Below are 15703 nucleotides of genomic sequence, written 5' to 3'. Positions count from 1 at the left end.
GTTCTGGAAAAAAATAAAACAAACAAGGAAAAACAAACAAACAAACAAAAACCCCCTCAACTGATTCTGAAAGCCTCGTGGGATTTGAATGAATTTGCATTTTAAAGAGCTGCAAGCTGGACAGATAACACAAGAATCAACACGACTCCGAAGTTTCCACTTAGGCTCCAGAATTTCCCGTCTTTCCCCTCTGGGAGCAGTTTTAAGCCTTCCACCACCCCAGCATCCTCCTATAGGCTGCGGGGTATATACACAGAAATTGAGTGCAATATTTAACAATGTGGGAGGATCTTGAAGCCAAGTCACCAAATTAAATTCCTCTGCTATAATAAATAATTTCAGGCATGTTTTCCATTCAACAACATCAAAAATAATCAGAAGTAGTCAATTTAATTATGAGGAATTTTTTTTTTTTTTTTTTTTTTTTTTTAAAAACAAAGCTTGAGGTTAACAGGACACATAACAGAGCCTCTAAAGTGGATGAATATTTGAGTCTATTTAACAATTGTTTAAGAAAATGAGACAAAACAATTAGTAAGAAACATTCTTTAATTTTTTCCCCTTTTTCAAGGAAATTTTCAAGGACTTTTAAACTTTCTCATACAAAAATGTATACGTCATTTTAACGCTTACACCTTTTGCATTAGAACATACTCAGACTGAAGGTTGACACAGTTACAAAACATTCAACACAAAAAAGGTAAAGAAAAATCATTTCTGTACAAAAGAAAGAGAAAAAAATACAAGCACCTCTCATGAAAGGACAAAATGCCACCAATAATAAATATCACATTATCATTGATAAGCTTCTATGATAAAACTGGAGAAGTTGACAGATCTTTTTACTTTTTTAAAAATGGAAAAAAATATTGGACTGCATTAAAATACTAAATAACCCTGACTTTGTAAACTATAGGACCTGTCAAGTGGTATATCTCACAATTTATGACTCACAGGGATACAAAGACGGGAGAAAAATGTACATCTCCCTCACATGCACAAACTCACACACTCACACAACTCGCACTCACAAAAATAAGACTGACTACAGGTATCCGTCATTAAAACGTGTAAATGTTTCCAAAGTGACAACGTGGATGTGGTGGCAGATACCAGTCTGAACACATCAGAGAATAAATGAACAATAATTTCGATATTAAAGATCTGGTGGTACATCTGTGTGTGTTTACCCAGAGGAGTTGCCTGCTCCTCTGATGTAGGATCAAAATATGGCAGCTGCTGTTATGGCTTGTGTTCTCTGTCAGTAGTCCAGTTATGTAGCTTGGCTGGTAGCTATGGACACTGTATCCACAGCTGTTGGATGAACAAATGAATATAGTACTGTACGACCTTGAAGGAGAATATCCCAAGTGCTTAGGAAGAGAGACTGTGCAGGAGCCCAGTATGAGACAGCGGCCTCTACATGCTTCACCTCTTGCTACCAGACTTCTGGGACTTCGAACAGTTTTGGTGTAGATTCAGCACCTGCACAGGAGAGATGCACATTTTCACATGACTGAAAAAACCTAACAACATGCTCCCAGTGTCTACATTCACCAGGTCATATTAAACAGTATATGATAAATGTACAGTTTTATTTTTTGCCGTTAGGTCCCTCTTCTTCCTTAAGCTGCCATGTAATGTAACATCCTCAGGCTGTTGTGAACCCTTAAATTCTCGCCTAATTTCAGCTTTCACAAATGAGACTCCCAGCAACAAAGAAAAGAAAGGAAAAACTATAGTCCAAGTATATTTGGTAACTATATTATTTCTATGAGATCAACTACAAGCAGATCTCCTTTGTCAAGTATTCCCTACCTGACTCCCACCATATTCCAGTTTCTCCCAATTCTCTGGAATGTCAAAAAGATGGCATAAAGGAAAATAACACAAAAATACTGGCACCCTCAGTGCCATTTCTCTGCCTCCTGCGATATCAATTTCATAATCCTACGTCACCCAGTTTAAGTTATTGCATTCACAGGATTTTCAGAAAACTTGACCTCTGACCTTGAGGTCTAGGCCACTGGGATTCAAACTTGCCTGAGATTTTTGTAGATACACCTATGGTCTCACTCTGAAACTCCTATTTTGCCCTGTTCAAGTTAATACAGTCACACACAATATGACACCACATCCTCCTGACAGGTCACTTTGACCTCCACAATATTAGGCTTTTATGTTGTGGCTAATCAGTGCATGTTGAGAAGATATTTAGTTTGTATTATTTCTATCGAGGATAAAAGGAGGGAGTAGAGTTAACTTAGGAAAGGGCAGATTTTAGCTACACATCTTTATATTTGACAACACTACAAAGAGCCCAAAGCAGCGAGTCAGCCTGAATCTGACCTGGTCCTGTTTTTTTACTTCCAGAACATCTAAATGTGACGATGAACCATTATTTAAAAAAAATAAAGAAAGAAAGAAAGAAAAAAAATAAAATCACATTATGAGGAGAATCTTTGTTCCAGGCCTGCAAGTAGGTTAATGGGCCGGTATAAAAAAAGAAAACAAAAAAAAACAACGCACCTTCAGATTTCTTTTTCTTGTTCTTTTGACCCTTCCTCTTGTGTACTGTTGGAGTTTGTTGCCAAGGGACAGTCCCATCAGCGTCATTGCCTGGATTTGTGCCCCCGGGGCTTTTCTCATCATCAGGGGCTGGACTTAGCCCAGGTGAATCTGATAGATCCCTGCAGAACACAGCAACCATAAGAGGCTTAAATCACAACAAACATGACAGTGTCAGCATAAATGATGGCTGCTTTTACTTACGTCGTCTTCAGCCATCCCTCGGATGTCTTGCTCTCGACAGCTTTAGTATTTGCCGCATCTAGGAAACAGTGACAACAGTGCACAAGACCCAAGATTATAGTTCAGAGTATTCATTATCATTTAATGGGACACAGCGTGTGTGTAGAAAATGCATTAAGACAGAGCTTTTATTAGTATATGCACTCCCTCACTATTCACCATAAATATCTTTGGGAATAATGTCATCAAAGTCATCTGACATCTGCTTTGGAGCAGGTCAATATTAATAAAATTACACTAATCTAGCACTAGAATACCCAGGCTTGCTTAACTTTAACTCCTTGGCAGTGATGATCATTCACCATGCCACCTGCTCTCATCCTCTGCTAAGTACTTTCCTAGGGGAACCCTGCTGCATACTACCACACTGAGAGAAAAACAAAAAAACAGTACAAATGAACACACGTATTCACACACCATCAGTTTTCATCTTCTTGGTGCCTGTGGTATCGGGGTAAGAGTAGTGACTCCAGCCATCTGTAATTTGAGCATCATCAGCTCCCTGCTCTCCCTGCATGGGACTGATGCTTCGCTTCCTCATCCTACAACAGCAGAATATTTCATGCAAACACAACCTAAGAAAATACTACAGAAGAGAAAAATGGACAGAATTTCATCAGGAAATGTACAATGTGAAGCATTTATTGCACGAGTACCTGGAATATCCAAACCCAGAAGTGGTGGAGCAGGTGTAGTGAGGCTTCACCCAACTGTCTTCTCCCCAAGTTTTGGTTGTCTGCTTCTCCTTTTCCTGCTGCTTTCCCTGGATGTACTCTGCATATGTCTGGATCTTGTAGCTCTCTGCATAGCGGCTGGTGTTCATAGCTGTGTTTAAATTTTAAAAAAAGAAAGAAAAAAAAAAAAAAAAGCACAGTTTGAAACATTTATGAAAGACTACTTACTACTTTGTGATTAGCTAAAGCATCACACTCACCTATCTGTACCTGGTCCGTCTGACTTAGGGACACAAAGGCAGACGTGTCGTCTATCCATGAAACCTGGATGTTCCCTGAGTAGATAAAGAGCAGAGGGTAAATTATAAAGAATGGCTAATATCTGTTTAAAAGCAGAATTAATGGGCTAAATCGTGACGTACCAAAGGCACTAAAGAGCTGGTAGAGGTCACTAGTCTTCCATTCTTTTGGGAAGGTGACGTACAGGACATGGTCTCTCTTGGGTTGCACTGTGCAAGAAGAAAGGAAGAAAGACAAACATGACGTGGACGGGCTGCAGTTTGAATTTGTACCAAACTTATTTTATGTTTGAAACGTAACTTTGTATTGTGTTAGGGTGAGTCAAACAATATTTAAGCTGTTGCAGTTTATTTTGGTTTAATACCGCCGCAGCTCTAAGAAATGCTCAAAATTTAACATTTGGTCTGTAAAAACTTTGGAATTAGTGAGTCCAAACCAAGATAATATAATAGACCATTAGTGACAGTCATGTTGCAGTACTTTACTCACAATCCGGTCCTGTGATGTTGAGGTAGGGTATATCTATAATCCTCATCAGAAAAAGCCTTAATAACAGAAAACACAAGTATTAAAAAGGTTTTATTAAAATAAAAATGTAAATCAAAATAAAACACTTAAATCAAATCTATGAAATCACGTACTTATTGAAGAAAGGCTCAATTAGTTTGGAACGAGCTGAGATGTATGCTTTGGGCGGAGTCAAGAAAGAACCTGTAAAGGGAAACGCCAAGTTTAAAATCAAATATCTGAACCGAAACTTTCTGTGTGAAAAGAATCAGTGATTACCCAGATAATTGGCCATGGCGATGAAACAAAGGCCAGTGATGTAGGCATCATAACCCGCCTCATGGAGCTGCTCCTGGGCTGTGTCATAGCTGGGAAAGCCCTCTGCCGTTTCTGAGAACAGCAGCACAGAGACAAAAGTGTGTCAGCGGGGTTTCTGAACAGTCACTGCATTTCAGACAGAGTCTGCTTTATTTACTCACCAACTTGTGGTGACTTGAAGGGGTTCTCCTTCAGCTGTTTCTCTAACTCTGCCAGAGAAGTATTTGTGATCAACTCCTGAAATGTAAAAGAACATGCAATTGTCACCCTGATCACTTATAATTTACAACAAATCACAAATGATATCTTCAGGTGATTGGAGGGCTCTAGCCACTTGTACCATCACATTATAATTAGACCCAATTACATAAACTGTCTTAATAAGCCCTACTTAAAATCACAATCAGCTTTTGTGGTCAAGTATGTTGACAACAGAGAAATTAAGGCACGGGAGCTCCTAAAGTACTTACAGAGCAGCGGGAATTTACAGGTTGACACAGATTTAGTGGACACTAATCTCAAACAACCACATCACAGGGATGTGGGGATGACATGTTTGATGTCAGAAGCTTTTTGTTTCCATTTGTATTTTTGAGCTCTCTTGACTAATTGGATATCAGCAGAATTCTAACAGTGTGTAGGCAAACGTTATTATTAATGCTATGGTTACTACCAAAACTGCAGGTCAACACAACAGCAATATAAAAAAAAAAAAAATAAATAAAAATCACACTGGCACTTGTTTAGAATTCAGGCAGGATAACCCAGAAATGTTAAAGGTGTCGCCACTCAGGACTTAGCAGGCGATGCAGCCATCATACTGGGTAACAGTGTTAACCTTTCAGGGACACTGTTGCCCTTAGATGAAGACTTCAAAGTAACTGCCTACATCCAGGAAAAAAGTCTACATGAAGCAGAAGACGAATTGAATTTTGAACGCTGCCCAATTAAGACTGAGTTTTAAAAATAGGAAATTGTAGCCTAGATATTGGCTGGCTGTAGCAGAAGGCCTGAAAAATGGGCCTCATGAGGGTAAGTCAGCAGTTCAGCTGATGGGTTCACAGACGGAAAGTAAACAAAACATAAATTAGTGTTACCCACCCCCATCTTTTCAATACATCTTAGTGACCAACAGTGATCCACTTAAAGCACTTAAGCAAATGATTTACCTTAAATGGCTGAGTGGAAGCCATCAATTTGGTGTCTAGAAGTCTGCAAGCGAATAAATCATTCAATTAAAAAACAAACAAACAAAAAAAAGTAATGCAAAACCCCTGCTGTAATGACAAAAACTAACAAATTTAACAACATTACCTTGGGAAGACACACATTGTAACTTCTTTAAAGTCTTGAAGATCCTAAAAACAGTACCGCCTTAAATAATGCATACATCTCATACCAAGCTTGAAATTGCCATTTCTTGTACCGAAAATGCATTTTAACTCCACATTTAAAATATGCAAAACATACCTCGGGCAGAGGGCAGTAAAACTGATGGATGGTGTGCATCACATCCAAGAGCATGTTGTGGCCAACAACCAGTTTACCCTGCAAGTCAGAAGGAGTGGTTCTGTAAATGTCACATTTATGGAAGCAAATCTAAAAAAAGCAACACTATAAAAAAAAAAAAAAAAAAAAAAAAAATCTTTAGCAAACAAAACTGCTCACAAAGTTGCATATTGGTATAAAGCCTCGGTCTATATTTGTGTATAAATCTGTAAGTGAAAAACTAGACTTACAGACTTTGAGATGGCATGGATGACTCTGGAGAAACCAACAGCGTCATTTAGCTCCTCCTGTCAGGGGGAGGTGATTCAGTTCTGTTAGTTTTATAAATGCACAAAGCTACAACATGTTTTTCTGAATTTCATACAAGCTTGACAATTAGCACAAGAAACATTTGATAGCTTGCCTGCTCTTTCTCTAGTTTCTGCTGCTCCCTCCGCTTCCTCTCCTCCTCGTCAACTTTACTGATTTGTATGTATCTCTCCTTCTGCAAAGACACAAATATGTATTTTCAAATTTTCACAAAACAACAAAAAGTGAAAAAACAGCTTCACAAACAAAATATAAGCATACCTTTTCTGTTTCCACAGTTTCCACGTGCAGGCCCTTTGGAAACCTGTAGGAACAAGACAAGTGTTAATCCTTAAGCCAAGCAAGAGCGTCAGAGCAAAGACAGGACTTTAAGCAACACTCACTTCCAGTTCAGCGTCTGGTATATCAGCTTTCGCTGAAATCTGGAAAACAAAAGTAGAAATAAAATGAAATTTACATGGTGAAAACAAAAGTTTGGGTTAGATGCAGCTTTTCTAGAAAAGTGTCCAGTTACCCAGTGCATGGTTCCAGGTCCAAAGTCTTCTCAGAGTTACCCAGGAGGGCCTCAACCTTCTCGCTGTAGTGGAAACAAAACAAAAATGATTGTAGAGTATTCAAAAGAAAACGTTTCCTTTGTGGCTTCCTTGACCAACACACCACCAAGGACAGCAAACAAAAGCTAAAACATCATCAAATAACTAATTTGATGCTGTGAAGAAAACAACTGAAGCAGCACTTACACAACTTTGTTGATGAAATCTTTATGTTCCTCAGGTACATGTGAAGAGCCTTTGGAGGATGATGGGGAGATGAAGGATGGTGTCCCTACACCATTAGCATGCTGATTCCTCCTCTCCTCTGTCTGCTCTCTCAGCTGGGCTTCCTCTTCCTGATTTAGGTAGGGGATTCCTTTAAAATACCACAAAGCCTCGTTTTAACTTTGCATAGTGACCTGGAGCTTATTGTGCAGCGTGTACAAACATGGAATGTGTATCCAGATGGGGTTTAATGCACTTAATATAATGCAACCGATTCATCCCAACTGCATTTGTGGGAGGCCAGGTAGCAGCAGTCACGCTATTGTGCACTGCTGGTCCACTGCTTGCCTGCGACGTGCAATGTTTGTTGACAAATCAGCCGTCTGTGCCAAACTAATTTGCACATTGAGATTAGATGAAATTGCAGGCGCACAATTGAAACAGAAAGAATGCAACGTGAAAATAGAGAGAGACCCACAGGTTGTTGATTAACATGATTCAAGCAGGGTTCACTGGGCGTAAATGGGGCATAGTTGTAATGTGTGGTTTGTGTTCTGGAGTGTGCGCTAAGCGACAAGAAAAAGTTTCAGCAATGGGCCACATTCACAATGTGCGCACACAAACATTTGTACCTGAATTTGTTCGCACTGGATGAATGAATTGAAGATGACCGCAGACCATACAGATAAACAGATGGAGATTTAGCAGTCTAAGAAAATGTACTCACTTCTTTCAAATGAGCACTGATTTTACTACAACATTATTGTTACAGCCTTCTAAAATCACCATAAACCAAAAGAAAAAAAAAATGCTCAGAATTAAATACGATTCATTGAGTAATACTATAAAGAATTCAACACAAATTCTTTGCTTCCTTTAACACAAAGCTCTGTAGCCCATCCCAAAAAACAAACCCCTGCTAACAACAGTAGCAGTGACAATGATGCCGTTGCAGTTTAACGTGCAGCCGGAGACTGTTTACACACAGCGAAGAGCAAAGAGGTGGAGCCGTTACCAAGACAGTGAGAAACCGTGTTTCTAGTGTCAAAAACAGCAGTGCTATTCCTGTAATCACCATTTAACCTTTACTGGGAAGAAGCTAGTGGATGATGGTGCCGTGATGCATGTTTATTTTATGATTAATCTTATTACCATTTATTAAAAATGACTTCAATCAGTGCTGGGTGTCACCGCTTATATAACTTCGTTTAATTAGTTTCTAGTATTCCACAGATGCCGAAGGATATGGATGTTTTTCGATAACTGCAATGTTTCTCTTTGGAGGATGACCATCATCAGTCCTGTGGAAACTTATTTTAAAGCTGCACCTTTTCTGGCTTCCTCCTCAGACCCTTATTTCAGTTTCTGCAGCTGAACGACTTCTGCCCTTTTTTCCCCCCCTTTGCAGTACAGGCCTCTCTCTCCCTCTCGCTCACCTCAAAGTACACAGGCTTCCATTTATATTGTACATTGTAAAAGGCTGCTGATGTAGAATGATTCTGATTCACCAACATACCCACGGTGGCAAGAAAACTGGACAGAGCACATGGTTCATAAATCTGATGGCAATTTTGTGCGTGCACTTCACCATAACTGCAAACCCTTTATAGCTTTTATGAGCAATTATATTTCAAGTCTAGAGGCCAAGTAATCACAGTGAGCTTCCATTTTAAGATTTTTGTATAACAATAGATATCTAAAACTGCTTTTTTTTTTTTTTTTTTTTTTTGCACTCACCGTGACAGAACACCTTGTTGAAGTCAAATCCCTGACTGGCCAGGAAGTCGATACTGGAACTCTGAAATGACAAAATGCGTTTGTGTTCACACTTTTATTAAAGCTTTCTGCAGCTGAACCAGCATTTCATGAAGCACCATTTTAAACCATCTAAATCTCTCTGAATCCAAAAGGTCAGTTGTTTATTAAGAAGCAATTCAATAATGTGGGGAACAATACTCACTTGACAGATGAACTTTATGTCAGGAGATGTCCTGTTGAACGGTTTAGGGAATATATAAAAGTTAAAGGGCTTTGTGATGTACCTGCAGAGCAAGGAAATGGGGAGAGGGGGGTGGGGGAGAGAAATAATTTAAGTTCCTGGGAGTTTATTGCAATAACCTGCAGAAATATATATGGTTCAAGCACTTTACATCTTTTAAGCACCACAGGGAGACTGGGCCCCAGTTATGTATTGCTACAATGTCTTGCATTACTGACAAATATTTTGCAAGGTATACAGACACACACACATACACAAAAATTACAGTGTCTTCAGGACCAGGATTTAACATGATCTCACATGCACAAATGCACAGAGAATTGGTTTAAACTGTATGCATCACAAAAGTAAAACAAACGATGGCTCAAAGATAGATTTTTGGACCAAAGGCCAACATAGGACATCAACCTCCTTGTAAGTAGAAATAAATTAGGAAACCTAGGAATAGCATAAATTAACGAATTAATAAAAAATGCCTGCACCTATGTCAATCTATGAGATTCTGGCTACACTCTGCAAGTAGTTGATGTGAATACCCGCTTATGCAATCAGCAACTAGCATTGGCCAGTTTACCTGATTTATCATGGTTATTTTCTGTATTACCACAAAGAGAAGCCGGTCACACAATAGCAGACCGGCTTCATCTTTTATTGCCATATTGATGCACCAGAGTTGTTTTGAAGACAACACCTGACTGAGTGGCCACAGACCTGATCCCCACCTTTAAAGTAACCATATCAAAAGCGACAAGCCTAATATTACTGGACACAGTTGCTTTAATTTTGGCCTCCAACCACCTCTTTCCCTAAACAGATTATGATAATGAGTCTAGAAACTGCACTGTCCCAGACACTCATTTGAAATGGTACAAGGCAATGGGCATGTAGTAAGCCTGGAGGCTTTTGGGCCTAATTGTGGGCAGTGATCCATTTCATAATCCAGCTTTAAGTGTGAGAATGCCCAAGGAGGAGAACATCAGTAGATAACTCTGAATCTAAAACAGTATGCCTACACTTGACCAGAGGCCATCTGTGGTTTATGCATTATGGTGCACTTCAATGTAAAGGACCACACCCCAGCAAACTCATGGGAGTCCAGTAGCTGATTAGTTATTTTTGTGTTTCACCAATTAGAATAACACATTTAGTGTATTCAACAAACAGACACCACTCACTTTGACTTTGCCTGGTCGTACTTGAAGGTACACAAACCAAACTGGAACAAGAGGAAGTCCATGGAATGCTGCAGGCATGGAGAGAAACACATGTTAACACGTTCAAACGATAAACGGAAAAGTGAAAGTGTTCAAGCTCCTGCAGGACCATAAAAGAAGTAGAGGGTCCAACTAGAATTGTGTGTATGGAGGTTGCAGCATTATTTAATATGCATAAACTGCGTTTCTCAACGTTGCTAACCTTTTTAAGCTTCGTGTATCGCTCTTCCGGTGTGTCCAGTCCATTGGTTAGTGCACTGACATTAGGACCGTCGCTTATCCCTTTAAAATAAACAATTAAAAAAATGTCAGTTTACACATAAAATGCTGGGGACTTCAATACCAACGTCTGCTACAGCTCTGACACGGATACCTGAAAATTCCCCATCGATGGCAAGGAAGTCAGCCTCTTCTATCGCGCTGTATACGGTGTTTAAGCAGTCTTTATAATCTGAGAGAAGGAAACAGTCAGTCAGTATCAGAACGCTAGCGCAATGCTAGCCAGCATTTGAACACACTGCAGCTATCAAGCTAGCTGGGTAGCTCGCTCGCAGGCAGCACTCACGCTGGGATGTTCATTTTCAGTCTGCTCAGTACTGAATATCTGTCATACCACTAGTCTATTTCATCCTATCGTGAGATGTATGGTGAGACAAAAACTCCGTAAATCGCTGAAAACGGTGTCTGGCTACTTACTTTTCCGTGTAACCTCCATCCCTACACAATGACTGAACCCGGCTGACAGCTACTGTTAGCTAGCCTTCGTCAACTGGCTTTTAACCCGTTTGACATACACTTCCGGCGGCGGTGCCGCAGCACGAAGTAACGGTGTCGCGGTCAGGCATCTTTGTAGCTTTTGAGCTGAAAGAGATTTAATTGACAATTATAAAAGGACAATATTTAAAATAAATGTTCCATTTTTTCATGAAGCCTTTGGGGCATATTACACTTAAAACACGATTTTGCAATTTATTGCAGCTATCCAGTTATTTTCCTTAATTTTAACGCTGTTGACATTTCCGTTTAAAATTCCATTTCTTTTTCACTTTTAATATTTTTCTCTAAAGTTTAAATAGATTTTTCACATTTAAAAAAATCCTACCAGAAGGAAATCTCTACAAAAACGACAGCCATCTTGAAACGCCTACAGCTATTTATCTGGGCAGTTCTCCAGGATTTCTGAGGGTCTTTCAAACGTTTTTTGGAGAAACTGGCTGCTTTTTCACAAATTTCAGTCCATTTGCAGAGGAATGTTTTGTTTGTCACTTAACACTTACCTATAGATCATTCAAGTATAAAATGCCATCTCACAATGGGTCTCATGGAGTGATGAATCAAATGAGGTTTGAAATGTTTGGTTGAAATTATTGTCAGCAGAGCAGATCAGGAGAGAGGTATCACAGTGAGGGTCTACAGCCATTTGTAAAACACAGTGGAGGGTCTGTCATGGTTTGGAGCAGCATTTCAGTCAGTGGTACTGGAGATTTGTCAAAATAAATGGAACTATAGGTCGAAATCAACAGATTTTGATCCACAATGCAATACCATCATTGTTATCAGCATGACAATGATCCGAAACACACTGCCAATGAATTAAAAGCATACCTGGGTAGAAAAGCAGACAATTGGATACGATCAGTCATGGACTGGCTTCCCCAGAGCCCAGACCTCAACATCATTGAAGCAGCATGGGATCATTTTTACAGAGAAGAGAACAAATGGCAGCAAAAATCCAAAGAAATGTCTAAGGCAGTTCAAACTTGTTAGAAGTTTGTACTGTACTTCCATGTATGTTTGTATGCCTTCATCCACCCACTTTTCTGGCTTGTTTCGAGGTACAATCTTGATTCGACCTCCTCCTTCGCCATTTTGCACCCACGATACTTACACTTATCAGTGGTAAACATTGCCATCCCTACAGTTTTCATGTGTAAAACATACCACACATTCTTCCTCTTCATATTCTTCACAGTGACAGAATTCATCTCAAACACTGAAGAAAAACCATTAACTCTGCGTACACCTGTCAAGCTGTACAAATGGTGCCTTGTAGGAGGCTGTGTTTTGTGGATCTTATATCTGTGGGCTACTCCAGATCTTGACTGATTTGTAACTGTCAGTTCCAGATGTGTTGTAAAGTGGTGACTCAATTCAATCTGGCAGTGCGTCTGCCACTGATTTTCTTAGAGCCAGAACAGCTTCTGCAATTATCATATGCATTTGTCAAAGGAATATATATATATATATATATATATATATATATATATATATATATATATATATATATCTTTTTCAATAGAAAATGTCTTCCCAGTGGAAGAAGCAAGGGGTGACGTGTTTTCTCCATTGAAATGCAAAGATGACATTTCAAAAAATAGGGACAGGAAGGTTTTCCTTTTCATACTTTTTTATAAAGGAAAGGGAAAAGAAAAGCTTCTGCTTGTATGTATTTTCTCAGGGGGTGTAAAGCTGCAGAATTACATTTTTTTTACTTCTCAGATTCAAATGTGAAATGCCACATCCTTTCTAGTTGTCAAACTGAAAGCATTTTATGCTCAGTAGAAATGTAAAAAGTTTGTTTGTGTTAGGATCGAGACAGAATGTACGCATACTATATTTTATTATTATCATTGCTACAAAAGAAGGATTAAATAATAATAATAGTATGATCTCACACCAGAACAAATAAAGGGAAATGCAGGAGCAAACCAACTGTTGGGATGACTCACAAAGAAAAACAAATTAGAGCACAGTCCGACATGATGACAAATGCTTACATAAGAGATGAATGGCAAGTCAGATTAAACAGATTTAATTAAATATGGTTAATGAGTGGAAGTGATAGAGTGTGGGGGAGGGTGTGGGAAGGGTGTGGGGGTGTGTGCATTAACCTTCAGCTGAATCACGACTAATCTGAGGAAGCCCTGATTTTTAAATGACCTTTAAGGTGTCGCTTCACATTTGCTGCCGTTCTCTTTTTCCTCCCATACACTCGGTGATAGAACGGAGAGATCTTCTCAAAAACAGCAAGGATGCTTGATTATTCTCCAGCTTGAAAAAGGAAAAATCTTCGTCCGCTAAATGTGAAAAGAAAAGTCACCTGTAATAGCTGAGCAACACCTGAACGAGTCGCAACGTTTCCATGACAAATATAAATTTTGTAACTTGATTCATTTCAGGAAACTCATTTCCCTGAAGGATGTTTGCTCTTGTAATATTGAGAACACGTCGAGTTTGAACAAAGATTTTGGCTTTAAAAGGGAAACGTTTTTGCTGATATGGTGACAGTACCCTCAAATATGTAATACTGAAAAAGTTTCTGGACGCATTAATCGTCTCTTTTGTTCAGACTGGCAGCAAACACATGTCACATCAAGGTTTGTTGTAGTGCCGGTGATCTCAGCATTAGCTTCTGACAGGCCAACAATTCAAACAACTCTCATCCTCCTGATATGGAGAGATTATAACTTAACTATGAAATTATATGCTACCCTTATGTCTGTGGATGTTTGTGTTGCAGTGATCAGGTTTAGTGACTCAAGACTTGAGTGTCAGCTACTAAAGAAATAATCTTTAAGTTATGTTATTGTTACCTGTAAAACAGTTTTAGGAATAAAAACTTTATACTTCAAATCTCTTTCAGTGCAAATTGACTGCTCTGCAGAGTTTCTCTCTCCTTTTATCTCCTTTTCCCCTCCCTGGGTGATTCCTGTCCATTGTATTCCCATCATTTGACAGCTTTTCATTTGTTGTCTTTTGCACACTGATCAGGTATAAAATTACGAGCACTGACAGATGACAGGTAAAGTGAATAACACTGATTATCTTTTCATCGTGGCATCTGTTAGTGGGTGGGATATATTGGGGAACAAATCAACATTTTGTCTTCAAAGTTGGTGTTAGAAGCAAGAAAATGGGCAAGCATAAGGACCGAAGCAAGTTGGATAAGGGCTAAACTGTGATGACTGGGTGAGAGCATTTCCAAAACTGCAGCTCCTGTGGGGTGTTCCCAGTCTGCAGTGGTGAGTGTCTATCGAAAATGATCCAAATAAGAAACAGTAGCGAATGAGCGACAAGGTCTTGGGTGGCCAAAGGCTCATTGATGCACTTGGAGAGTCATGGTTTTTCCTGTGTGGTCTGATCCAACAGGCAAACGATTGTAGTTTAAACTGTAGATAAAGTTAATGCTGGTTCTAATAGTCAGGTGTCACATTACAGAACCCATTGCAGTTTGTTGTGTATGGGGCTGCATAGCTGCAGACCAGTGAGGGATCCCATTGGATCCCTGTCCACTGCCTAAAGCACCAACAATGGGCACGCAAGCATCAGAAGTGGACCACGAATCATGTTTTCTTCTACATCACGTGGGTTTCATGTATAACACTTACATGGAGGAACACCTGGCACCAAGCTGCACTATGAGAAGAAGGCAAGCTGGTAGAGGCAGGGAAAACCTGGGAAAAAACAGTGAACCTCCACAGGAGTCCTGCAGGTGGAATTAATTATGTGGATGTTACTTGGACTAGCTACCTAAGCGATGTTGCAGACCACATACACCTGTTCATGGTATTCCCTGATGGGTGTGGCCTCGTTCAGCAGGATAGGATCCCTTTGTGAGGGATAGGACCCTCACAAAGGAAAAATGGTTTAGGAAATTTTTGAGGGTGCACAACAACAAGTGTGAGATATTGGCCTCCAAATTCCCCAAGTCGCAATCCAGTGTAGCATCTATGGGGAATGTGCTGGACAAACCGCAAAGTCCGATCCATGGAGGCCCCACCTCACAACTTACACTTTCCCATAGCACTTAAAATATCTGTTGCTAACATCTTGGCGTCAGATACTACAGCACAACTTCAGGGGTCTAGTGGAGTCCACGCCTTGATGGGTCAGGTCTGCTTTGGTAGCAAAAGGGGGAAAAAAAACCTTTGTCCTTCAGACAAAATGATGACCCTTTACAGTGAAAATACGTGACGAGTTGAGGTTGGAATTATGAAGCACTTGGTTCAGTTCAGTTCTGTTCAAAGAGTCATAGCTACTGACTATGTTTGCCCCCCCCACCGCCCTGCTACATCTTATTCAAAGGCTTCACCATTCATACACCAAACATTCAGCTCTAATACAGACTGCCTTCAGTTTAGTCTGTTTCTAGTATAGGTTATTAAGATCATTTCAGTGTAAAACCTACAGAACATAAGCCTGCCAAAGCCTTTGAGCACCGCACATAATATCAGTAACTCAGCAGCATATTATTTAAGCCAGTTTATCAGATCATAATTGTTTGATTTTAATTTACTGCCAATC

General features: G+C 39.6%; 1 protein-coding gene across 1 annotated transcript; it reads right to left on the bottom strand.

The window, feature by feature from the left end:
* Window positions 1-531: 531 nt before the first annotated feature.
* Window positions 532-11228, bottom strand: parn (poly(A)-specific ribonuclease (deadenylation nuclease)). The gene is made up of 26 exons (XM_085163741.1): window positions 11096-11228; window positions 10773-10850; window positions 10602-10681; window positions 10361-10428; window positions 9147-9228; window positions 8924-8984; window positions 7169-7337; window positions 6943-7005; window positions 6812-6850; window positions 6690-6732; window positions 6523-6603; window positions 6350-6406; window positions 6081-6158; window positions 5925-5968; window positions 5780-5822; window positions 4772-4847; window positions 4572-4682; window positions 4427-4496; window positions 4275-4330; window positions 3908-3994; window positions 3746-3820; window positions 3468-3636; window positions 3229-3353; window positions 2773-2830; window positions 2530-2690; window positions 532-1485 (listed from the first exon to the last, which is right to left on the bottom strand). The coding sequence occupies exons 1-26, from the start codon at window positions 11112-11114 to the stop codon at window positions 1439-1441; spliced, it is 2040 nt and encodes a 679-aa protein (XP_085019867.1). The 5' UTR covers window positions 11115-11228; the 3' UTR covers window positions 532-1438.
* Window positions 11229-15703: the final 4475 nt, after the last annotated feature.

The sequence above is a fragment of the Neolamprologus multifasciatus genome, chromosome 6 (genome assembly GCF_963576455.1).
Source record: "Neolamprologus multifasciatus chromosome 6, fNeoMul1.2, whole genome shotgun sequence".
Classification (NCBI taxonomy): Eukaryota; Metazoa; Chordata; class Actinopteri; order Cichliformes; family Cichlidae; genus Neolamprologus; species Neolamprologus multifasciatus.
The sequence above is the reverse complement of the archived record's forward strand: the minus strand, read 5'-3'. Positions and strand labels throughout refer to the sequence as shown.

Excerpts from the sequence above, each read along its gene's own strand:
- parn (XM_085163741.1), bottom strand. Across the intron at positions 6,851-6,942 it reads GACCTGGAACCATGCACTGG|ATTTCAGCGAAAGCTGATAT; the intron begins GTAACTGGACAC and ends TTTGTTTTCCAG. Across the intron at positions 4,848-5,779 it reads CTTCCACTCAGCCATTTAAG|GAGTTGATCACAAATACTTC; the intron begins GTAAATCATTTG and ends TTTACATTTCAG.